This window comes from Peromyscus californicus, unplaced genomic scaffold (assembly GCF_007827085.1).
Source record: "Peromyscus californicus insignis strain IS unplaced genomic scaffold, ASM782708v3 Scaffold_7__1_contigs__length_154581171, whole genome shotgun sequence".
NCBI lineage: Eukaryota > Metazoa > Chordata > Mammalia > Rodentia > Cricetidae > Peromyscus > Peromyscus californicus.
Window position 1 is genome coordinate 9,315,758 of NW_026294595.1, and position 25,147 is coordinate 9,340,904.

The window sequence follows — 25,147 nt, forward strand, 5'->3', positions numbered from 1 at the left end:
TGAAGGTTCAGTCTGCCGTCACTGCAGCCAGTGTTGGTACTATATGAACTGGCTTATCACCGGGAGGCATCCAGACCCCTTTCCACTGGTGCCAATCGTGTTTTTGTTTTTTGTTTGAGACAGGATTTCTCTTTATAGCCCTGGCTGTCCTGGAACTCACTCTGTAGACCAGGCTGGCCTCGAACTCACAGATAACCCTCCTGCCTCTGCCATCTGTGTGCTAGGACTAAAGGTGTGCGCCACCCAACCATTTTTAATCTCTTTACTGAATTCTGTGAATGTTCACAATGAAGACACCTGTGGGTCCACTCAGAGGAGTGACCTGAAGCCCACCCAAACCCAAAAACTTCCTTTCAGGGGCATATCCCTACACACACGTCCTTGCCAAGGAGATAGTCCCACTCCAGGGCAGGCTTCCTTGTGTGCTAGTTGAAGGGAATGCTCCGGAAACAAATGCAGTGGCCTCCTGTTGGACTCCTTCCTTGTCCTTTGTGAAGATCATCCCAGTCATTGACTGAATTCTCACTGCAGTGTGGTGATTAAACAATAAATAGATTGTAATTATCCATTGCCATATTACTGGACACTCAAGGGGGTCATCACATAGAATATTGCTGTAAGCCAGGCAGTGGTGGCACACGTCTTTAATCCCAGCACTCGGGAAGCAGAGGCAGGCAGATCTCTGAGTTCCTGGTCTACAGAGCGAGTTCCAGGACATCCAGGGCTGCATGAAGAAACTCTGTCTTGTAAAACAACAACAATAACAACAACAAAAATACTGCTGTGACCATTTAGTGTACCTTTTAAAAGTTTTATTTATTAGGTATTGTATGAGAATGTGGATGTGCACCTGCCACAGTCCCTGTGCGGAGGTCAGAGGGCAACTTGTGGGAGTCTGTTGTCTCTTGTACTGTGGGTCCTGGGGTTTGAACTCAGGTCCTCAGGCTTACATGCAAGTGCCTTTACCCCCAAGGCATCTCACTGGCCCTAGTTTCACATTTGCATGTGTACCTCTGTTGGGTGTGTTCCTGACAGCAGACTTGCTGAACCTTGAAAGCACAGTCCTACTCAGCATCAGTCAGTGTTAACTGTCTCCCAGTTCACACCACTTCTCACTCCACCAGCAGTTCCATATCTTCACCAGTGCTTGGTGTCTGCCCCTGAGCTGGCTGGCAGTGGGAAATGGCATCTCATTGTGGGTTGGTGTGCGTTTCCCTGATACTGATGGAGCAAGCTGAGTGCCCTTCAGGAGGCAGTCGTGTTTAAGGAGGTGCCTGCTGGGGTCTTCTGCCCCCTTTACACTGGTAAAGCACATGATACCTCTCTCCTTACTGGTCTGTAAACGTTGCCTATGTATTTTGAATATGTGGGACTGAAGGCATGCACCACCATGCCTGGCTGGTGCCAACCATTTTTAATCTCTATTGAATTATAGCATACATGTGAATGTTCACAGCGCAGACAGCTGTGGGTCCACTCAGGAAGGACCAGCTTTGCGTTTGTAGTCTGTGCCTCCCTCCTCCTCCTCCTCCTCCCCCTCCCCCTCCCCCTCCCCCTCCCTCCCCTGAATCTCCATTACGTTGTCTAGGCTTGAATTGAGCTTCGTGATCCTCTACCTTAGTGTCCTCCCAAGTGCTGGGATTGCCGGCACATTGCTAACCCCAGTCTATCGGCGTCCGTCTTTCTGTGAAACAGGCCTACTGTTACGTCATAAAGTGCCCTGTGCTTTACTTTAGGCCTGTGGTGTGTTTGGAATTAGCTTTTGTGTGTGTGTGTGTGTGTGAACAGAAGTTTCCTCACTCCAGTGCATACCAGTTTAACCTTTTCTCTCTTATGGTTGGCATTTTTAAGGCCTGTTAAGAAATAATCTTAGGGGAGGGGCTGGAGAACTGGCCAGTGGTTAAGAACACTTGTTTGCTCTTGCAGAGGACCTGGGTTTGGTTCCCCGCACCCACATGGCAGCTCAAAACCATCTGTAATTCCAGATCTAGGAGATCCGATTTCTTTTCTGAGCTCCGTGGGCAATGCATGCCCCTGGAGCTAGAATTCTGGTCAGTTGTGAGCTACCATGTAGGTTCTGGGAGTTGAACCCAGGACCTTTGCAAGAGCAGTAGATGATGTTCTTAACCACCAAGCCATCTCTCCAGCCCTCAAGACTTCACTTTATAGAGCGACATTTGAGTGTGATTCACAGGTCATGTATTGCGGCCATTTCAGGTGTCCAGTTCTGCAGTTTGTAGTGTGCTCCCAGTGTACAGCCATCACTGTCTTCACTCCCGTCTCCCCAGACGCTGTCTCCGTGTCTGTGGAGTTGCCCTTTGCGGCTCCACATCCCGTGGACTGTGTTGTAACCTTCATAGTTGGTTTCTTCAGTTAGCATGGCCCAGTGTTACCTGGGTACCTTTATGACCGGATAACACTCAGCTTTTGTTGTGAGTCAGGAGCTAGCTATAGCTCAGGCTGGTCTGCAACTCTTGGTCCTCCTGGTCTGTCTGCCAAGTGCTGGGTTACAGGCTTGCCCAGCCTTGTAGGTGGTCATTGGAATGTGCTGGATGGGGCTTCCCTTTCCCCACACAGAGCAGACACAGGCTTTTATCTGCAGCTCACTTGGCCTCTTTTCTCCTTTCCTTCCCAGGCTGTGGCTCTGCCAATGATCTTGTGAGTGTTGGGAACTCCTAGCTGACTGAGAGTGGCCACCTGCCCTCCCCCAGCATGGCGTCTGACACACCCGAGTCCCTCATGGCCCTCTGTACCGACTTCTGTCTCCGGAATCTTGATGGCACCCTGGGCTACCTGCTGGACAAGGAGACCCTGCGGCTGCATCCAGACATCTTCTTGCCCAGCGAAATCTGTGACCAGCTGGTCAATGAGTGAGCAAAGGACTCCCCAGGACTGGGGCAGGGTTGGAGCCAAATGTGGGGGATGAAGTGTGAGCTGAAGATGAAGACTATGTGTTCAGACCCCCACAAGGGGAAGTGGCTATGAGTGTAACATTGAAGGACAATAATGATATGTATATGTTACCATAGAGATATGGTTGCATATGCATTGATGTGTGTGCACTTGAAGGAATGGGTATATATACATGTAGGATTATGCAGCACAGAATATGTGTGTGAAGCAGCATGTGTGTGTTTAGGAATGAGTTAGTATAAAATCCCGCATGTAAATCAGGGCATTGTGTACTACCCTGTGTGTGTGCTCACACCTGTGCCTGCACTTCTGAACTAAGTACACATGGGCAAGTGTGTTTATATGTGTACCAAGACCAGAACAACAGAGGCTGTATCACCCAGATGACCTCTATGCAGCCTCCTGGCAGACCCTCCACTGCGCTGGGTGCCTACAGCACAAGGTGTATACACCTCCCTGAGCGCTGGGGGTATACAAGTTATCCCAAAGGGAAACCATTAGATCACATGGGAACTGAGGACTGAGCTCGGAATGGTATTCTGGGCATTCAGTGTGGGCCAGGCATGGTGCTGAACACTTTCTCAGCTTAGCACCAAAGCTAATGCATCTCCCAGATGAAGAGATTGACATCTAGGCAAGTTCAGTTGTGTGAGCTTCCCAGCTGGGAGCAGTTGAGCCAAACGGTTTCTCTGTATCACCTCTTCTAGCCTGGAACTCACTCTGTGGACCAGGCTGGGCTCAAACTCAGAGATCCGCCCGCCTCTGCCTCCCAAATGCTGGGATTAAAGGTGTACCATCCCATACCTGGTTCTTTTCTTTTTTAAAGGGGCCACCATGTAGGCACTGGAAACTGAATACCAGTCCTCTGCAAGAACAAGTACTCTTTTTTTTCTAAACTTTTATTCTCTCATACATTACATCCTGACCTCAGTTTCCCCTCCCTCTACTCCAGTCCCTGAGAACAAGTGTTCTTAACAGCTGAGCCATCTCTCGGAGCCCCTAGCCCAGGATTCATGCATACACAGGTGTGGCTAGGTAAGGTCACACTGAAGGCTCACTGTCTGCCTAGTGTCCAGCTGTAAGTTCAGAACCATTTTACTTCATTTTAATTTGCCTGCCCTGGAAGGGGCTGCTAAGATGCCAGAGGCTACAAAGAAAAGGTGTGTCTGGACCGTGGTGGAACTGTGGTTAAGGTAGTGCAGTCTGGTGTGATGGGCTGTGCCTGTGAAGAGTTGGCACATGTGCTATGTGTGCAGGTTCGTGTTTAGGCTGCTGAAGGGAAGTGCTTGGGACTTGCTGTGGACGATAAGAGGCCCCTTGTGTCACACGTGGTCACCCTGAGGACTGCCTTTGGATTCTGTCTCCTGAAGCATATGGTGTAGCCAGAATCTAAGCAGGTGCTATGAAGAGAGGACCAGGAGCTGGCTATTGCTCGGGTGATGTGGCCTCAGAAGGCGGCCCAGGTGCGTAGGCACTTCCTGAGCTAGGCTTGCTTCTCTCCCAGGTATGTGGAGCTGGTCAGTGCTGCCTGCACCTTTGAGCCACACGAGACTTTCTTCAGCCTCTTCTCAGACCCCCGCAGCACTCGCCTCACCCGGATCCACCTCCGCGAGGACCTGGTGCAGGACCAGGACCTGGAGGCCATTCGCAAGCAGGTGAGGCCGCTCTCTCTACTGTGCAGACCCCGCCCATCCCCAGAAGCCAGGCCTGGGGTGGCACAGGGTGGGCAGAGGAGCTGAGGCTGCTGTGCTACTCCAGGACCTGGTGGAGCTATACCTGACCAACTGCGAGAAGCTGTCGGCCAAGAGCCTGCAGACACTTCGGAGCTTCAGCCACAGTCTGGTGTCCTTGAGCCTCTTCGGCTGTGCCAACATCTTCTATGAGGAGGACAACCCAGGGGGCTGTGAGGACGAGTGTCTCGTCAACCCCACCTGCCAGGTGCTGGTCAAGGACTTCACCTTCGAAGGCTTCAGTCGCCTGCGCTTCCTCAACCTGGGCCGCATGATAGACGGTGTCCCAGTGGAGTCTCTGCTTCGGCCACTCAACTCACTGGCTGCCTTGGACCTCTCAGGCATCCAGACAAGCGACGCCACCTTCCTAACACAGTGGAAGGACAGTCTGATGTCCCTTGTGCTCTACAACATGGACCTTTCAGATGACCACATCCGTGTCATCGCCCAGCTGCACAAGCTTCGGTGAGCTGTGCAGTCAGCAGGAGGGGGAGGACAGAGGGCGGGAGAGAGGTGTGGGAGAGAGGGAACCCTTGCATGGAGCAGAGGGAGAGAGCCCACTCCGTAGACCACATATTCCAGCTGGATGAGGGCGGTTTACGGCACCTCCGTCCCAGCAGACAGAATTCCCTGGAGAAGTTGTGGCAGGCATGGCCCTCCCCTGCTGTGACTTGAAGGAGTCAGATCCTGACCTGTGGCCCTCCCTGACCTGCAGCCACCTGGACATCTCCCGAGACCGCCTCTCCAGCTACTACAAGTTCAAGCTGACTCGGAAGGTGCTCAGCCTCTTGGTGCAGAAGCTGGGGAACCTGATGTCCCTGGACATCTCTGGCCACATGATCCTAGAGAACTGTAGCATCTCCAAGATGGATGAGGAGGCAGGACAGATCAGGTGGGTACCTGGCTATGGCTGCTGGGAAGGTGTCATTCACCAAGCCCTGGCTAAGCACCCTGTGCCAAGTACTGTGCTGGGTGCTAGAGATAAGAAGCAAGTCTGTAGGGGATTTAGCACAGTGGTAGAGCGCTTGCCTACAAGGTCCTGGGTTCGGTCCTCAGCCCCAGGGTAGGGGGTGGGGGATGGGGGGAAGAAGCAAGTCTGTGAGTCCAGCATGATGATGCACAACTTTAATCCCAGTACACAGAGACAGGGCAGGCTCATCTCTGTGAGTTCAAGGCCAGCCAGGGCTACATAGCTTCAAAAAGGGGCTGGGGTGGCTGGAGAGATGGCTCAGCAGTTTATAGCATTTGTTGCTTTTCCAGAGGACCTGGGTTTGAGCCCCACACCTGCATGACTGCCTATAACCGTCTACTTCCAAGGGACCTGACATGCTCTTCTGGCCTCTGCAGGCACCAGGCACACACAGAGAGTACAACATAGAGTATGCAGGCAAAATACCCATAAAATTAAAATAAATAACCAATTACTTTAAAGAGTCAAGGGCCAGCAAGATAGTTCAGCAGGTGGAGGTGCTTGACACCAAAGCTGACGCCCTGAGTTCTGTCCCTGGAACCCAGTCCTACAAACTGTCCGCTGATTTCTATATGAGTGTGAGCGTGCGAGCATGCACAAGCACACATGCACACGTTGAGTAAATTAGCATAAATAAATACAGAAGCAAGTCAAGCCTTGCCCACATGGCCCGTGTGAGCTGGTGGGGATCGCAAAGTCGTTCTGGGCACTGGCCTGGGAAGTGCACACTCGGGGCCACCCTAAGCCATTCTGAGTCTGTTGAACAGATCCCATTGCAGCATGGGATCAGCATGCACAAGGCTTGGGGGCCACAGGGAATGTACCTGGGCAACAAGCAGCCTGGGCACGATGGCGTGGCGGGGAACGGCAGGCCTGTTGACCTGCTGCTCCTCAGGTGTTGCCGTGGCTGATGTGTGCCTCTGGATGGGTGGTGAGATCTCATTCCAGCCCAGCCACTGTGATTGGCCTCATGGCCCTCCCCCAGCCACATTTAGTGGCGTGTGGCAGAGGAGCTTATCTTTGTTAGTGAAACATGTCCCTGTTAGCCTGGCAGGTGATACCTCTCAAAGGTGGCAGTGGGAGTAGTTCCAGTCCCGTGTTCTTTACACTGTGCCCTTCCCACCCTTCCATCAAGAAGTGGGGGCTGGGCATGTAGCTCAGGTGGTAGAGTGTTCGCCTACCATGTGCAAAGCCTTGGGCTCCATCCCCGACACAGAATAGAACAGGCATGGAGGCATGTGCCTGTAATCCCAGCACTTGGGAGGTGAGCGGAGGAGGATCGGGAGTTCAAGGCCAGTCTTAGCTACCAGGGAGTTGGGCAGGGACAGGATGAGGCTAGAAGCCCTTGTTTCTCCATCAATGAAATGCCTAGTCTGTGGGGGAGCCCAGGCCAGGTCCGACCAGGTTGCCAACTCTGGCATGCTCTTTTCCCAGCACCGAGCCTTCCAAGAGCAGCATCATGCCTTTTCGGGCTCTCAGGAGGCCACTGCAGTTCCTCGGACTCTTTGAGACCTCCCTGTGTCGCCTCACACACATTCCAGCCTACAAAGTAAGAGGCGGGGTGGGGGAGGAAGGAAGTGGCCGGGTACTGGAGCGCCACTGAGTCTGGGGATCCCACTCCCTGGCCTCTTGTGGGTTGTCCTGAACATGTTCCATCACTAGGTAAGCGGTGACAAAAATGAGGAGCAGGTGCTGAACGCCATCGAGGCCTACACAGAACACCGGCCTGAGGTCACTTCCAGGGCCATCAACCTGCTGTTTGACATCGCACGTATTGAGCGCTGCAACCAGCTTCTGCGGGCCCTGAAGGTCAGCTTAGACCCCGGCCTTCAGCCTCCCAGACAGCCCTGCCTCCTCCTCTGTCCCTCTGCACCCACTCCTGACCCCAGGGAAATAGGCAGCCTTGCCTCACAAGCTTCTACCCCGTTGGCAGTGCCTGGCTTCCCTACCCTATTTCCTGCCCTCCCCACATCTACCCAGGGAGAGCAGGGCTAGGGTCAGCCTTTCCCCAGAGGAGCCACGGTGACTCATAGAGCCCAGGCTGTCCTTGCCTGCCTCTGGCAGCACTTCCAGCCCCAGCCTCTGCCCTGTCTTCACACAGCTGGTCATCACAGCCCTCAAGTGCCACAAGTATGACAAGAACATTCAAGTGACAGGCAGCGCTGCCCTCTTCTACCTGACCAACTCCGAGTACCGCTCGGAGCAGAGCGTCAAGCTGCGCCGGCAGGTCATCCAGGTGGTGCTGAATGGCATGGAGTCCTACCAGGAGGTGACGGTGAGCCCCCTGCCTACTGTGGCCTGCATGCTTTGGCCCAGTAACCCTTGCTGCTTCCCAGGGTCCCAGACATGCATGTCCCCCAGGCTTGCCTGGACTTAGGTGGCCTTCATCAGTTCCCCTTAGCACTGTCCCAGAAACCTGTCTCTAGCCTCAACTGCCACTCACTCACTGCCATGGCCACCACCCCCCGCCCTCTGAGTTCCAGATGTGCCTTCTCCTCTGCCCCTATCACTGTTGGGAAGGTTGTTTCTAATTAATACCTGTGTTTTAATTATAATAAAAGAACATGTACCATAGAACAGTTACAGATACAAAGATGTGAACTCCACCTAAAACCCCACCACACTTAGGGCCTTTCACTGACACCCCTTATTCTGACTTTTAGTCTGTGCATGGGAGTTTAGTAAGTGGGTCATCTGCACCATGCTGCATGTTGTTTATGTAATGTGGATGTTTGTTTCTGTGGGTGTGAATGTACAGACAATATTTTTTAGTTGTTATTATTAACGTTCATTGGTGTTTTGGGTGCATGTATGTCTGTGTGAGGGTGTCAGAAGTCCTGGAACTAGAACTACAGACAGGTGTGAGCTGCCATGTAGGTGCTGGGAATTGAACTCAGGTCCTCTGGGAAAGCAGCCAGTGTTCTTAACCGCTGAGCCATCTCTCCAGCCCCACAAATAATTTCTGCTTTGAAGACTTGGCTTAGACAAAAGGGAGAGAAAGAGGGAATCAGGCATGCTGGCTCTTGCTTGTGATGGCGGCCTCAGGAGGCTGAGCGGAGGATTGAGGTCTGGGTTACAGAGTAAAACCCTGCCTTAGAAAGAAAATCACTTTAGAAAGGGCATCCCAGAACTCAGGAGGCAGAGGCCGGTGGATCTCTGTGAGTTTCAAAGTGAGTTTCAAGACGGCCAGGACTACACAGAGAGACCCTGTCTCAGAAAAAGAAAAAGGAAGGAGGGAGGGAGGGAGGGAGGGAAGGAAGGAAGGAAGGAAGGAAAATGGGGCATGGAAAGATGGTTCAGCAATTAAGAGCACAGACTGCTGTTGCCGAGAATTCAGGTTCAAATCCCACATCTCACAACCATCTGTAACTCCAGTCCCAGGGGATGCAGCACCCTCTCCTGGCCTCCGGGGGCACTGCATGCATGTGGTGCACAGACATACATGCAGGCAATCACCCACATACATAAAATCAAGACAACAAAGGAGCTAGGACACTAGCTGTCTGCCGGGTGATAGCACATAAACGTTGTACAGGGTTGCCTTTCAACTGTAAAGTAAGGCCAGAGCAGAGGCAGGGTTCTGCCTCTCTGAGTTCGAGGCCAGCCTGGTCTACAGAGCAAGTTCCACGACAGCCAGGGCTACACAGAGGTACCCTGTCTCGCACAAGCAAAAATTTAAAAAAAAGAAAGAAAAACTTTAAAATCATCTTTTTCTCAAGTTCTAATATTTTGGGCCAGGGTTGTAGCTCAGTGATGGAACCCATGTACAAGGCATGAGGTTCGGAGTTCAGTTCCCAGCACTGCAAAAAGTGTGTGTGTGCGTGCATGCATGTGTGTGATAAACAGAAAAACAAATAAGATGTTGCCTGAGGGACCATACTCTCTAAATAGTGTGATCAATAAAACGTGGTGAATGTCAATATTTAATAAGGAAGGAAACAGGGCTAGATATATGACTCAGTGGTTAACAGCACTTATTACCCTTGCAGAGGACATGGGTTCAGTTCCCAGCACTCATTTGGTGGCTCACAATTGGCTGGAACTCCGGTTCCAAGGGCTCCAACACCTTCTGACCTCCTCGAGCACAAGGCATGAATGCAGGCAGAACACTCATACACATAAAATAAATTTAAAAATTGAAAATATGTGTTTAATAAGGAAGGGAATGAGATTAAATGGTGATCAGTGCAGGTGGGAAAGAGCAGCTGAGAAGGGGTGTGGCCAGATGCCGATACGCTGTTGTGAGAATGCAGGCCAGCGCAGCCACCTGGAAAACAGCCGGGCCGTATCCAGCAGCATGAATACTTGTACATTTACATCAGGCAAGCCAGGCTTGGAGGCAAGAGGCTCAGAAGTTCAGGGTCATCTTCAGCTGCGTTTGGAGCCATCTTGGACTACATAAGACCCTCTCAAGAAAATAAAAAACCGGAAATCTCCCGAGCATGTGTACCGTAGTGCAGCTGTGTTACGGACATCAGGAAGCATAATAACACATTATGGACAGTGGCCAAAGTCTGGTAGCAGGAGAATGATAGATAAACTGAGGTGTTATGAGAGAATACTTCCTGCAGTGAAAAAGAGTACACTCTAGCTGCATGTAACAACACTGGACCCTGTGAGCAGTCCTGAACAGCGACTGTGGCTCCCTGGGAAGGGTAGGAAGGGTCTTGGGATCAGGAAGGGACTTTGGGTGTTGGCAGTGTTGTTTCTTGGCATCGGTAGTGGTTACATGGGTATGTTTTTATAATTATATACTCTACAAAAATTTCATGTTTTTAAATGCTGTTTTAGAATAACCTTAATAAAAATGAAAAGCAAGCCAACAAGCATTAGCTGGGCCTGTTAGTACGTCTTGGGAGACTGAGGCAGGGAGGGTAGAAGTTGAAGCTAGCCCTGGCTACATAGTAATTTGAATTCAGCCTGGATTACATGAGACCCCCATCTCCATCTCAAAACACTCCAAACAAAAGAGCCCGGTAGGCTGCTCCTCCAGAGGGCCTCCCCAGCTCTGGGCGGCCCTGGCCTAGAGCCCTGCTCCAGGTCTGTGCCCGACCGTGCCCGACCGTGCCTGGCCGTGCCTGACAACCGTGCCTGGCCGTGCCTGACGACCGTGCCCTGCTGTCCCCCACCCTGCCCAGGTGCAGCGGAACTGCTGCCTGACCCTGTGCAACTTCAGCATCCCCGAGGAGCTGGAGTTCCAGTACCGCCGCGTGAACGAGCTCCTGCTCAGCATCCTCAGCCCCGCCCGGCAGGACGAGTCGATCCAGCGCATTGCTGTGCACCTGTGCAATGCCCTGGTCTGCCAAGTGGACAATGACCACAAGGAGGCTGTGGGCAAGATGGGCTTCGTGGTGGTACGTGTGCTTGTCCGTCCTTGTCATCCTGTCCTCTGTGAGGAAGGCCTCAGGAGACCTGGGCTGGGGTAGGAGGGTAGGGAAAGTCGGCAGCGTAGACCCAAGGGAGCGCATCTGTGTTATTCTCGTCTTTATGTGGGGTGGGGTGGGGGAGAGGATTGCTAAGGACTGAGTGCAGGGCCTGGCGAATGCTAGGCAAGTGCCCAGCACTGAGCTTCACACCAGCACTTTGAAGACTTTCGTGTGTGTGTGTGTGTGTGTGTGTGTGTGTGTGTGTTAGTGGGGCTAGTGCAGGCCAGATTGGTTTGATCCATCTAGAGCTGGAGTTATAGGTGGCCATGTGCCATCTCACACTTGGGTCCTCTGCAAGAATAGTGTGCCCTCCTAACTACAGAGCTGTCTCTGCAGTCCCTCAGAAGAGTTGTTTGTTTAATTCTTTTATTTTTATTTTTTTGAGACAAGGTCTTTCTATGTAGCCCTGGCTGGCCTGGAACTTGATATGTAGACCAGGTTGGTCTCAAACTCAGAAAGATCCACCTGCCTTCCCCTGAGTGCCGGTATTAAAGGTGTATGCCACCAGCCACCAGCCACCATGACCACCTCAGAAAAACTGTTTTGTTTTGTTTTTCAAGACAGGGCTTCTCTGTGTAGTCCTGGATGTCCTGGAACTTGCTTTGTAGCCCAGACTGGCCTCAAACTCACTGAGATCCTCCTGCCTCTGCCTCCTAAGTGCTGGGATTAAAGGCATGCGCCACCGTGCCTGGCGATCAGAAGAATTTCTGAATGTGATTGTTGATGATTATTGTGTGGCCTTCCCTATCTTTGAACTACTTCCCCTCAGCTCCATGCAGTAATCCCTGTGGCAGAAGACCAGGGTTGGCCTGTGAATAACTTCCCAGCCAGTACATGGGACAGGATAAATATGGGAGGGAAGGAGGGGGCAGGAACTAGATGCATCCATTGTTAGCCTCACTTTACCCCCGGGGAAGGGCAGCCCAGAGCATGGGAGGGCTGGGCCAAGTTCCAAGGGTCTGTCCTTGACCACCCTTCAAACAGCCTACAAAAAACGTCGTGTTGAGTGCTGTCGGGCTGTCACCCAGGACAGCCAGTGGCTCCCTCTGCTGAGCTCCCGGGCTGTTGGAGTCCTGGCCTCAGGCAGCCTCTCTCCTCTCCCCACAGACCATGTTGAAGCTGATCCAGAAGAAGCTGCTGGACAAGACGGTAAGGAGAGCCTCACATACTCTGCCCTCACCCGAGACTTCTGTGCCAGGGCTGGCCATGTGTCCTTCGGTGGGCTCGGCTGAGCTGTGCCTCCCCCACAGTGTGACCAGGTCATGGAGTTCTCCTGGAGTGCCCTGTGGAACATCACAGACGAGACACCCGACAACTGTGAGATGTTCCTCAACTTCAACGGCATGAAGCTCTTTCTCGACTGCCTCAAGGTAGGCACTGCCCTGGCTGCCACCCACCCCACAGGCTGCTACCCCACAGGCACTATCCCATACAAGCTTCCCATGGACACCAGGACATGAGCAGTTCAGCCCCCCTCCCCCCACCATGCCACCCCAGCTGGGCCTCCTGAGATCCTTTCTGCCAGGGAACCCCCAGCCTGTGTTCACAGCAGTCTGCTCTGATTGCCCACAGACCATTTCCTGCTAGTAGATACAGTTCTGCCCAGAAGGTAGGTCTCTGTTTCTTGCTCTAGCTTCCGAGGAGCTCCCCAAAAGGACCCTTCTAAGCTGTGGCAAATGGAGCCACACTTGTCCCACAGGTCACAGGAGCACTAGAAAGTTGGGGTCAGCCCACTGTACCCCTTCTGTGTCTAGAGGGCCATTCAGACAGGTGCCCACAAAGCCTTCAGGGTAATGATCAGACATTAAATGACCGAGTACAAGGCTTTGCTGGATCTTGTTCCCCAGGAGTTCCCAGAGAAGCAGGAACTGCATCGGAACATGCTGGGACTCTTGGGGAACGTGGCAGAGGTGAAGGAGCTGCGGCCTCAGCTGATGACTTCCCAGTTCATCAGCGTCTTCAGGTTGGTGCTTCCTTGGCTGCCAGGATACTCACAAGACTAGTGTGTATTCGATGGCCACAGCCGTGCTCAGTCTCGGTTTCCGTCGTTGATCCTGCTTTCTATCTATCATGTGGGTTTTGTTTTCAATTGGCTTTAATTATGTGGGGGGTGGATGGGTATGTGCCCATGAGTGCAATTGCCCATAAAGGCCAGAAGCTTTGGGTCTTCTTGGAGCTTCAGGGTACGGCAGTTGCAAGTCACCAAGTGTGCTGGGAACCTATTCCAGTCTCTGAAAGAGCAGCGTGTGCTTTTAACCACGGAGCCATTGCTCATGCCCCTGTGTGTTGTCTTATTCTTTCAACCTGCCACAGATGGCAGTAATGTCACATCCATTTTTGAAGGACTCTGTGACTAACAAGTGGCTGGATGTGGTGGCACAAGCTTGTAATCCCAGCACTTGGGGGACGAAGAAGCAGGAATCTTGACGACATAGCACGTTCCAGGCCAGCCTGAACTGCATGAGATCCTGACTCAAAAAACAAACAAAAGACCCTAGTCATTTACAGCTGAGCCCAGTAGTACACACCTGTAATCCTAGTGCTCAAGAGGCTGAACCAACAGAGTCATAGCAATAGTGCCTCTGGTATCGGGGGTCTAGATTGTCATCCATGAGTGCATGATGGATTTTTCCTTCTTCCTCCTGGTAGCAACCTGCTGGAAAGCAAGGCCGATGGCATTGAGGTTTCTTACAATGCCTGTGGTGTTCTATCCCACATCATGTTCGATGGGCCTGAGGCCTGGGGTGTCTGTGAGCCCCAGAGGCCAGAGGTGGAGGAGCGTATGTGGGCAGCCATCCAGAGCTGGGACATCAACTCTCGGAGGAATATCAACTATAGGTGAGAGATGGGAAGGTACACAGCATGGAGAGTCAGAAGCTGCTTATCCCAGCATGCTGTATCCTGAGCTTCCATCCTGGTCCTGTCCTCCACAGGCGTTTGCTCTCGCTCACTCTAGGATCCAGTGTGTGATGGGCACATTCCCCAGTTAGTAACACCTGTGTGTATCCCAGGCCTGTGTTTTATGCATGCTTGATACAGAATTAAATACACAGCAAAACACAAGTCACCTGTAACCCTCCCCTACCAGGCTGGCTTCAGTTCTTACTGTGCTGTGAGTGGATTGCAGTCTCCAGTCAGCCCCTTTCTTCCTGCTGGGCTGTCTGTGCAGCTGGTTATTAAGTCAAATACTCTTTTGAAAGGATGGGCTGAGGTATGCAGCTTTGCTCAGGCCCTAGGTCCCTGGGAGACGGGAAGCTCAGTCTCGGGGGGCCCCTCTGAGGCCTTGCTGATTTGGTTTGGGGGCTGGCACTCCAGCCTGGCCTAGAGTCACTGTAGGCAATTTCCAGGGCTTCTCCCTTCCTCGCCACAGCTTGTCTCTCTCAGGTTGCCGAGACCCCCCAGCTTTCCCTCTGTTCTGACTTTGATCTTGTCCAGAGTGAGCTCCTGGGCAGAGCCTGCAGCAGGACCCCTGGCATCCCCCAGGCTTGCCCTTAGGACCCTGCAGGAAGGAGAGCCCCCCACACATACCCTGCTTCAGTCTCAGGGGTAATAGCAGCAGTCTCTCTCCCTCCAGGTCCTTTGAGCCGATTCTCCGCCTCCTTCCTCAGGGCATCTCTCCAGTCAGCCAGCACTGGGCCACCTGGGCCCTGTACAACCTCGTGTCTGTCTACCGTGAGTGCCTCCCCTCCCCAAGTTCAGACACTCACTCAGCTGAACACAGCATGTCCACAGGGAGCTTGCATGCAGGAGGGGTCCCGTAGGGTTACTGTTGGCCTTGTGTCTTAGAGCAGTCCTCTGCACTTGGGGATTAGTGGTATGCCGGTGTGATGGCTAGCCCCGCTACACCGTCAGAAGCGACTCGGCCTGTACAGTGTGCCTTACTTCACACTTCTACCCTACTTGTCAGTGACCTTTCCAGTCTTTTACCACCTGCAGGGCAAAAGGATACCTGTGGCTCCGGCCTGGGTGGTTACCACAGTCCCCTGGGGGTATCTTACTAACAATATCATAAATGCAAGCTGCTGCCTGGGGACTCCAGTTCCAAAACTCCCTGGGAACCTGTGTCATGATACAAACCTCTAAGAGGGGTATCATGCTTTGGGCCTGTGCTTGGAATAATATTTTCTTAATTTATTTGTTTTGACAAGTCTGGGGGAACTATAACAACTTTGGACCACAATAGGAAGTGTCTTTTCCAAGGGCTTGCCCCTTTTCCCGTCCAGGTGGACCCAGGAGGCAGGCAGACTTGGCTTGTCCCTGCTCCAATGTGTCCCTCCCCCCCCAGCAGCCACTGTAGAGCCGTTCTGGAAGCAGGGTGGGTGTCTGGGGCACAGACCCATAGAAAGCTGCCCATCCTCAGCTCCCTGCTCTGCCCTATAGCTGACAAGTACTGCCCCCTGCTGATCAAAGAAGGTGGGATGCCCCTGCTGAGGGAGTTGATCAAGATGGCCACTGCCCGGCAAGAAACCAAGGAGATGGCCCGGTAAGAAACAAATCTTGCATTTCTGGCTGGGTACCTTGATCTGGTGGGCAAGGGGCACAATGGAAATGGCTAAAGTTCCCAGGGGCCACTCAGGATTGAATGTGGAGCAGACAGTGTATGGCTGTCCAGCAGGGGCCCCTGTCATTTATCCATGTCACCGACCTTCAGCGGAGTTAATCTGCTCTTAAGGGCTCGGTTGGCTTCCTTTGATTCCCATCGAGAACCTCCTTGCTGCTCAGCACTAGCAAGAACTCCGCATTATTTTTGACCACAATGATTCCAATGAAAAAGGACTCAGTGTGGTGATGCATATTCTAGAGGCTGTGTGTGCACAGTGCTAGTTTATCTGAATGCAAGTGTGAAGGCGAAGGTCACCAGGAGAACAGTGCCCTTGGATGAGCTAAAAGGAAGCTCAGTGGTACAGTATGGGGCATGTGCAAGGCCCCATCCATAGCACATTCATATGTGTGCGCATGTGTGTGCACACATACATACCCACGCACACGCACAAATTACCTGTGTGAAGGTTGGGGTATGCCAGAGTCCACACTGGGCTTCTGTGTCCGTGGATTCATTGTTGAGTGTTGAGCATCAGCTCTGATTGTCCCTCCAGTGTGTGCACAAGAAAGTGCAACACCACATGCTAGTATCAGCTGGATTGGCCCTCCTCTCTCCCGATCCATTCTAGTTGGGAGGGTAGTCCCTTGTCATAATTCTGAGCACAGTGTAGCCTGAGGCTCAGACAACCCCAACCCCACCCTCAGAATATATCCTCCTGGGCTGGAGGCATCAGCTGGTTCCTTCCATTCATTATTTTTGGTGAAGGCATTGTTTCAGTATTACTGACAGACTAGTTCCCAGGAACTCACCAGCAGATTTCTTACCAGGGGCCTGGGGCTATCCATGTCAAACAAGGATCCTCGGACTTGCCAGTCACTAGGTGGGGCTCACCAGCCCTCTAGGCACCAAAGGTCCTTTTGGCATCAAGGAATGAATGGCCCTGGGCATTTCCTTCTCAAAGGCCTTAATACAGCCTTTTGGCAAATTGGGGCTGCAGCAAACCCCCAAACCCAGAGGCTTCCTGTTGAGCAGGCAAACAGTGTAGGTCAAACGTAACCACGCCAGCAATGGGTGGCAGTTTTCTCAGGGAGCAGGGTGAGCTGGGACACTAAGACCTGGAGACAGCGTGGCTGCCCATGCAGATCTCCAGTCTGGTCCTTTTTGGGAACCCCCTAGTGGACTTCTGCTGAGAGAGTGGGCCGGTGTGCAGGGAAAACGGTGAGGAGAGCAGCAGTAGGTTTGGGAGCTCAGGCCTGGCTGCTTGTGGGATCCCCTTCCCAAGCTGAGGGCAGCGGCAGTGCTCATGGCCACAGGCGCTATTAACCAGGCGCTCTGCCAGCCACTGACACACCATTCAAGTCTGCGTCAGGGTCAGGGTCGCTCTTAAGGTTTTTTAGGCAGCCGTGCGGCCCCAGGAGGAGCAGGGGGCCCAGGAGGAGCGGGGGCCCCAGGAGGAGCGGAGCCCCAGGAGAAGCGGGGGCCTCAGGAGGACCGGGGGGCCCAGGAGGAGCGGGGGGGGGCCCAGGAGGAGCGGCCCTCCTTAGCCACCCTCCACTGCTGTCCCCCGTTGCATCCAGCAAGGTGATTGAACACTGCAGTAACTTTAGAGAGGAGAACATGGACACGTCCAGATAGAGGCCTCCACCCATGGCCACACAGCTCGGACCACAGGACAGGAGGAAGCGCTGGAGGTCCAGTGGGCAGGTCCCTTCGGCCTCCCACAGGATGAAGAGACAGCGAGGACTTTTGCACAGCCGACGCTTTTCCTTAATGTTAGTGAGATATATATATTCTATATATATTTTTTTTTTGGTTAGGAAGTGTGAAGTTTTGTGTGTATGACCTCTTCTGAGTCTTCGCAGCTCCTTGCCACTCTCAGCCCGCCTCCAAGCTTTCATGGCTACCATGCTCACTCCCGCCCAGCCAGGCTTGCCTCTAATGCTGTGAGTCTCCAGTCCCTTTCCAGTGAGCTCAGACCCTGGCCTGGCTTCTGTCTGTTGTGGGAGGAGCTGGCCCTTACTGGGCTGGCTGCTCAACAGCTCTGATGCCTGCCTGAGCGCCCTGACGGGGCTCCCAGGTGAGGCTTGATGGGGTTTGGGAATTAAGACCAGCTCTACTGAGTCTCCCAGAAGCCTTGGTGCTCCAGGCTGTAAGCTGTCCAAGGCCTCAGGCTAAGCAGCTCCTGTCCAGGGGACCCTCTGGAGAAGCAGGGCTGTATTGACTCTCTGGCCAGGGCTGCCTGTGGCCATGCTGCTATGGAGGCTGCCTCAAGTCTCCCTCAGGCCCCAGGTTTTTGAAGGCTCCAGCCCAGAGATGGTCAGAACTCAGGGGCAATTCCATTGCCCCTTCTGCCAAACATGCCCCAACCCACCCCAGCTCTGGCAGCTGGCACCTTCCAGGACCAGGGTCTTGCTCCTTTTTCTGTAGCTCTCATCTGCCCACAGCACCCCAGTGCCCAGGTACTCCCACCAACAGAGCTGAGCCCACCCCCCTGCCCAAAAGATACCACAAGGCAGGTCCCCACTCCAGCCCTTCACAGTGACAGCGGGCAGCCACCTCCAGACCAGCACTGGGACAGTCCTCTGTCCCTCCAGCCCACTCAGGCTGTCCCTGAGAAGCCGCTGTATTGTGTTACAAGGCACAGTGACAGGCGGCTGTCTAGGCATCTCGTGCGTTGTATCTCAGCATTGCTCCTCATTGACACAGGACCACTGAGGAGGCCTGTGCTCACAAGAGCAGAGCTCCCCCTGGAGGCAGCTTTTGGTGTGGCTTTTTCTGCCCTCTTTCTTCCCTGGGCCTGTTGTTTGATTTTTCTGGATTGGCATGTCTGTCTCCAGGCAGAAGGGGCCTGGCTGTTCACAAAACTCTCCAGAGGAGACTGTCTCCCTGGCCACGTTAGAGAGAGGGCTTAACCATGTGCTTCTACTGTGCAGCACGTGGGCAACCTTAGCCCTCCTTTCCATCCCTGGCCCTTCTGGCAGTAGCCAGACCATGAGCAGAGTTCACATCCCATCGCTTTACCACCTGCGGTCTGGGGAAATGTCTGTACTTTGGGGTGTCACAGAAATACATTTTTGTGCAAAGTGCAGAAGAGTGGTCTCTTTCTCTCTTTTTGCAGAGGAGATTGGGGAATACTGGTCTAGGGTGGGGGTGGGGAGTCAGGAAAGGAGCTAAGGGTCTCCCAGGGTACCTTGGAGAGCAAGTGGTTTTGTTATAAGTGTATGTGCCAGCAGGCTGGAGACAGGCGGCACACTGAGGTGAGGTGCATCTGTGACCTTCCCTCCACATCTTTGCCTAGAGACTGAGGTCACGGCTGGCCACCAGACTGGCAGAGCCTCCGCTGGGCTGGCACAGCCTACTGGGAGAGACACACAGTAAATAGAAAGGGACTCGTCACTCTGCAGGAAAGATCAGAAAGGTGCCTCCTGCCACTGCTGGGAAGGTGGAGTGGTTCAGAACGTCTGGTGGGTGTTAGGCCGTGTCACAGAGCCCCTGTGGAGGGAGAAGAGCAAGGCACCAGCAGAGTGTCCTCCACATAAGGCTAAGCTGAGCAGCGGAAAAGTGGAGCCTGCCAGGGATTGCATCTCAGACAGAGGGCCCTGCTGTGGCGGTCAGGAAGACCGTTCCCTGGGGAGCAGTACTGTAAAGGCACAGGAAGCTGTGGGAGGGGGGACAGAGCTAAGGAGCCGAGAACAAACCTGAAATGAGGAGGCTCCGGCCTTGCCAGGACAGCCCTGCTTCCGTCTGGGCCCCAGTGGACTGTCAGTAGTCCTCGCGCTCACAGGTTCTTGAGTTGACAGTAACCACGCGGTCAGGTGCTCTCCAGACCACACAGAGGGTGTAGGCAGAAGTTCCAGGGCCTGCTGACCACGCCCTTCTCAGGAGAGCAGAGGTCCCCTCTTCCCTTCAGCAGAGCCCACACCAGGCTCTTCCCAGGGTGAGTACCCTCTATCACTGGAAGCCCACAGGGTCCAGCAGAAAGGGCATCACATATGGTGCTTTGCCCTTGAACCCTGAGTGGGTCAGCCAAGTCCCGGAGAGACGAGGAGAAGCTGTCAGGGCCTGCTGAAGGCTCCATCTGTACATACCCTGTGTGCATTCGGCCTTCTCCTGGTCCTTGGAACAACCCTCAGTACATGGACTCAAAAGGTGAGGTGCCTTCTTACCTCAAGTACCACAGCGAAGGAGGGGACACAGGCTTCCCGCCTCCACTGCGTGCTCCTGGCCCAGGTGCCTGCTGCTCCCCGTTTCTGGAACACTGCTTCATGCTCACTCATCATCCTGCTACACTCCCGTGGGATTGTGAACACAGCCCAGAACCCCGACATCCAGGACTCTTCACAGATGCATTTTATTTACTTCGTGTGAGGATACACTACTTGGGTGCCATGTCCATGGTGGCCAGAAGAGGGCAACAGCTCATAGATGGGTGGCATGGGTGCCGAGAGCCAAATTTCTTGAAGAGCAGTGAGCATTGACCCCTCAGCCATCTCTCCAGCCATCTCATCCAGGGCTCTTATTAAAAACCTTACTGGTTGAGCCAGACGTGTGGCTTAGCAAGTAAAGGGGCCTGCCTCCAAGGCTGACTACCTGAGTTCCATTCCCAAGACCCACACTGTGAAAGCCAAGATCAGACTCCTGCAACCTCTCCCACCCCAAAAAACACAAATAAATATGCTAATTTTGTTACTGTTTTTCGAGAAAAGGTTTCTTTGTGTAGCCCTGCCTGTCCTGGAACTCACTCTGTAGACCAGACTGGTCTCGAACTCACAGAGATCTGCCTGTCTCTGCCTCCCGAGTGCTGCGATCAAAGGCGTGCGCCACCACTATCTGGCTACTTTTTTTTTTCAAGACAGGGTCTCCCTGTAGATCTAGCCTATGTAAAATTGTGTAGACTAGGCTGCCTCTGTCTAGTACTGGGATCAAAGGCATACACCACCATGTACAGTTGTACTGTGGCTTCTGCAGAGGGCCACAGTTTGGTTCCCAGCACTCACATGGTGCTTATAACCATCTGTAACTCCAGTCCCAGAGAATCTGACGCTCTCTTATGACCTCTGCAGACACCAAGCACAGATATGGTGCACAGACATGCATCCAGGCAAAACATTCACACTCATAAAATAATAATGACCAGGCTCTAGCCTGATGACCTGATTTGATTCTCTAAAACCTGTATGGCAGGAGAGAACCAACAGGTAGTGTAGCTAGAGTTTTCCTGCCTGGCTCACAGTCAGGACAAATCTCTGTCACCCGACAGTCCCACAGCAGCTCAGACCCGACCAAGTAAACACAGAGACTTATATTGGTTACAAACTGTATGGCCGTGGCAGGCTTCTTGCTAACTGTTCTTATACCTTAAATTAATCCATTTCCATTACTCTATACCTTGCCACATGGCTCGTGGCTTACCAGCATCTTCACATGCTGTTTCTCATCATGGCGGCTGGCAGTGTCTCTCTGACTCAGCCTTCCACTTCCCAGCTTTATTCTCCTCCTTGTCCCGCCTATACTTCCTGCCTAGCCAATGGCCAATCAGTGTTTTATTTATTGACAAATCAGCAACACATTTGACATACAGAACATCCCACAGCAAGGTAGGATTATCCTCTCCTTCCCATGGATACGCCATGGCATCCATATAGGTGCACACACAGACTCACAAATGGGTGTGTGTTGTTTGTTTTTGTTTGTTTGTTTTGTTTTTGTCTCCCCCCCCACCCCCACCTCACTATTCAGCCCTATAGACCAGAGCTGGCCACCAGCCTGTCTCTCTGGCTCAAACGCTGGGATTAAAGATGTGTGCCTCTGTCCTAGTGCTGGGTTTAAAGATGTGGGCAGCTGTTGTTTGTTTGTTTGTTTTCTGAGACAGGGTTTCTCTATGTAGCCTTGGCTGTCCTGGATCTCTTAGAGATTGCCTACCTCTGCCTCTAGTGCTGGAATTAAAGGTGTGCACCATCACTGTCTGGCTTCCAAACCCCTTTTTTGAGACAAACTTTCATATCACACAAGTTGGTTTTGAATCCCTCCCCCCATGTATAGTGGAGGATGGCCTTGAATTTCTGATTTTCCTGCCTCTACCTCCTGCATGTTGAGATTGCAGGCATGCACCACCATACTCATTTTATACCATGCTGGGAATTGAATCCAGGTTTCAGAGTTACTAATCCCCAGCCCCTATTTAGTAATACTACGAAATGGTTCTGATTAGCCCTAACCCTGCACACACATACACACACACACACACACACACACACACACACACACACACACACACACTGAGAGAGAGGGAGAGAGGGGAGTGAGGGACAATCATTCCTTCCAGAACCACGCTGGTCTTGGGAAGTCAGTTCCCCTACAGAAAAAGGGAATGTTTAATTAACCAAAACAAATAGCCAACAGCATGACTACCGGGGAAGGGCAATCAGTTGGAGGTCAGCTGAATGGGGAAGGTCCTAGGGACACAAGAAAATGTTAGTCTAGCTGGGCCGTGGTGATAGCCGGGTGACAGGCACCTGTCTTAGAGGCGGGTACTATCGCCAACCCCATTGAGAGGCAGAAAGTAGATCAGAGAAGTTCAGTAACTTGCCTTGAAAGGCATGGGATGTGCTATGTCTCTGACTCCAAGCCGGGCCATGCATGCCCGGAATCCGCACCAGAATCTCCTCTCTCCCATCATTTGTTTGCAATATCCGAAAACAAATAGGCAAGAGTGTCATCTGACTGCTCTGTGTTAGCAGAGTCGTGGTTTCCAAGCTGCTTGCATTAGTTTTACCTGCTGCTCTTCCCGAGTCCATGGAGTCGCTTCACGCCCGATTGTTTCCTGGTCTCTCCATCAAGATTCAACGCAGTAATGGCTTAATTCACAGTGCCAATATAAGCACACTGAACTTGGAGAAATCCTGTGTTTCAGTGGAATGGACAGAAGGAGGTAACACACAGGGAAAGAGATTGATACTGATGATGTGGCTGCAATAAACCCAGACCTCTTCCAGCTTCTTCCCTTACACCGAAGGACAATCTGCCACTGCAGGAAAATGTAACAGTTCTGAGGCAAAAACGCAGATTGGTCAACTCCAAAATTCCAGCTCCAAAAGAAGGTCTTCAAGGTTGGGGATTTAGCTCAGTGATAGAGCGCTTGCCTAGCAAGTGCAAGGCCCTGGGTTCGGTCCTCAGCTCTGGAAAAAAAAAAAAAAAGGTCTTGGAAGCTGGTCCACTCGCATGTCCACTGTCCCAGAGGTTCAAATTGCCACTCAGGAGAAGGAAATGGAGGTGGAGCTGCCTGTGGCTACAAACTCTCGCAAGCAGTTTTCAGTTACCACCGACTTCCCTAGGCCCTCCTGCCCTGCAGTAGCAGAATTACCATTGTCGATGGTTAGTGAGGAGACAGAAGAGCAAGTCCACCCTACCCGAAGCATGTCTTCTGCAAACCCTGGAAATTCAGTTTGGAGGAAATCATGTATTGTGAAGGAAATGGAAAAAATGAACAAGCGGAAAGAGAAGAGGGCCCAGAACTCAGAAATAAGAATAAAGCGAGCTCAGGGACATGACAGCAGCTTCCCAAACTGGGAATTTGCCCGGATGGTTAAAGAATTTCGGGTTACTATGGAATGTCACCCACTTACTGTGACTGAACCTATTGAGGAACACAGGATCTGTGTCTGTGTTAAGCGCCCACTGGCTGGGCGGCGGTGGCACACGCCTTTAATCCCAGCACTCGTGAGGCAGAGGCAGGCGGATCTCTGTGAGTTCGAGGCCAGCCTGGTCTACAAAGTTAGTTCCAGGAAAGGCACAAAACTACACAGAGAAACCCTGTCTTGAAAAACCAAAAAAAAAAAGGCGCCCACTGAATAAACAAGAACTGACCAAGAAGGAAATCGATGTGATTTCTGTTCCTAGCAAGTGTTTCCTCTTTGTGCATGAACCCAAATTAAAAGTGGCCTTGACAAAGTATCTGGAGAACCAGGCGTTCTACTTGGACTTTGCCTTCGATAAAACAGCTTCAAATGAAGTTGTCTACAGGTTCACAGCAAGGCCACTGGTGCAGACGATATTTGAAAGGGGAAAAGCAGCTTGCTTTGCCTATGGGCAGACAGGCAGTGGGAAGACTCATACAATGGGTGGAGACCTGTCTGGTAAACCTCAGAATGCATCTAAAGGGATCTACACAATGGCTTCCTGGGATGTCTTCCTTTTGAAGAGTCAGCCTCGCTACCGGAACTTAAACCTGGAAGTTTATGTGACATTCTTTGAGATCCACAATGGGAAGGTGTTTGATCTGCTCAACAAGGCCAAGTTACATGTACCAGAAGACAACAAGCAACAGGTGCAGGTTGTGGGATGCAGGAGTAACTGGTTAACTGCCGATGACGTCATCAAGATGCTCAACATGGGCAGCACCTGCAGGACTTCTGGACAGACGTTTGCCAACTCCAATTCCTCCCACTCCCATGCCTGCTTCCAGATTCTTCTTCGAGCCAAAGGGAAATTACATGGCAAATTCTCTTTGGTAGATCTGGCAGGGAATGAACGAGGGGCCGACACTTCTAGTGCTGTAGTGCTGTAGTGCTGACCGGCAGACTCGCGTGGAGGGTGCAGAGATTAACAAGTCTCTCCTAGATCTGAAGGAGTGCATCAGGGCACTGGGACAGAACAAGGCTCATACCCCATTCTGTGAGAGCAAGCTGACACAGGTGCTGAGGGACTCATTCATTGGTGAGAACTTGAGGACTTGCATGATTGCCATGATCTCACCAGGCATAAGCTCCTGTGAATATACATTAAACACGCTGAGATATGCAGACAGAGTCAAGGAGCTGAGCTCCCACAGCGGGCCCAGTGGAGAGCAGCCAACTCAAATAAAAACAGAAGAGATGGAAGCCAGCTCTAATGGAAGCCCGCTGGCAGTTGATTTCACCAAGGAAGAGGAGGAGCTGTCTTCCCAGATGTCAAGCATTAATGAAGCCATAACTCAGATCAGGGAGCTGGAAGAGAGGGCCATGGAGGAGCTCAAGGAGATCATACAGCAAGGACCAGGCTGGCTTGAGCTCTCCGAGATGACCCATCAGCCCGAATACGACTTGGAGGCCTTTGTGAAGAAAGCAGAGTCTGCCCTGGCGCAGCAGGCTAAGCACTTCTCAGCCCTGTGAGAAGTCATCAAGGCCCTGCGCCTGGCCATGCAGCTGGAAGAACAGGCTAGCAAGCAAATAAACAGCAAGAAACGGCACCAATGATGATTTCAAATAAAGATGTTTGGTATCAAATAAAAAAAAGAGTGCCATCAAGGCGCACCCTTGTGCAAGCCCTGCCAATCACCCCTTGAGAGCAAGCACCGCGTGGCCTCCGGGCATCACAGATGGAACCTGTGTCTCGTGGAGGGGGGAACCAAAGACAGGCACGTACGCGCATGCGGGGGTGGGGGTCCTTCCGAGGCTTCCGCCTCCCCGCCCTAGCAAAGTTACCTGGCCCACGGGGGGCGGAGTTAGGGAGTTACGGTCTGTGCGCGTGCCGGCCCCGCCCCCGGTCTCCTCTGGCACCTGTTGGCCTGAGGGGCCGCGGCTGCCAC

General features: G+C 52.5%; 1 protein-coding gene and 1 pseudogene across 4 annotated transcripts in view; both read left to right on the forward strand.

Annotated features, from left to right (window-relative positions):
- Positions 1-18,673, forward strand: part of Zer1 (zyg-11 related cell cycle regulator) — a 40,534-nt gene extending 21,861 nt beyond the window's left edge. For 3 of the 4 annotated variants that reach the window (XM_052725954.1, XM_052725955.1, XM_052725953.1), the window contains exons 2-16: positions 2,636-2,870; positions 4,418-4,568; positions 4,672-5,108; positions 5,359-5,535; positions 7,048-7,162; positions 7,276-7,422; positions 7,715-7,888; positions 10,752-10,967; positions 12,147-12,188; positions 12,290-12,409; positions 12,887-13,002; positions 13,689-13,877; positions 14,614-14,711; positions 15,420-15,522; positions 17,160-18,673. In XM_052725954.1, the coding sequence (XP_052581914.1) occupies positions 2,713-2,870; positions 4,418-4,568; positions 4,672-5,108; positions 5,359-5,535; positions 7,048-7,162; positions 7,276-7,422; positions 7,715-7,888; positions 10,752-10,967; positions 12,147-12,188; positions 12,290-12,409; positions 12,887-13,002; positions 13,689-13,877; positions 14,614-14,711; positions 15,420-15,522; positions 17,160-17,217 (2,301 nt within the window). In that variant the 5' untranslated portion in view covers positions 2,636-2,712 and the 3' untranslated portion in view covers positions 17,218-18,673. The remainder of the gene's footprint in view (positions 1-2,635; positions 2,871-4,417; positions 4,569-4,671; positions 5,109-5,358; positions 5,536-7,047; positions 7,163-7,275; positions 7,423-7,714; positions 7,889-10,751; positions 10,968-12,146; positions 12,189-12,289; positions 12,410-12,886; positions 13,003-13,688; positions 13,878-14,613; positions 14,712-15,419; positions 15,523-17,159) is intronic. The other variant, XM_052725956.1, reaches the window with a different exon arrangement.
- Positions 18,674-18,778: 105 nt separating this feature from the next.
- On the forward strand, positions 18,779-24,815 carry LOC128102316 (kinesin-like protein KIF2C; annotated as a pseudogene).
- Positions 24,816-25,147: the final 332 nt, after the last annotated feature.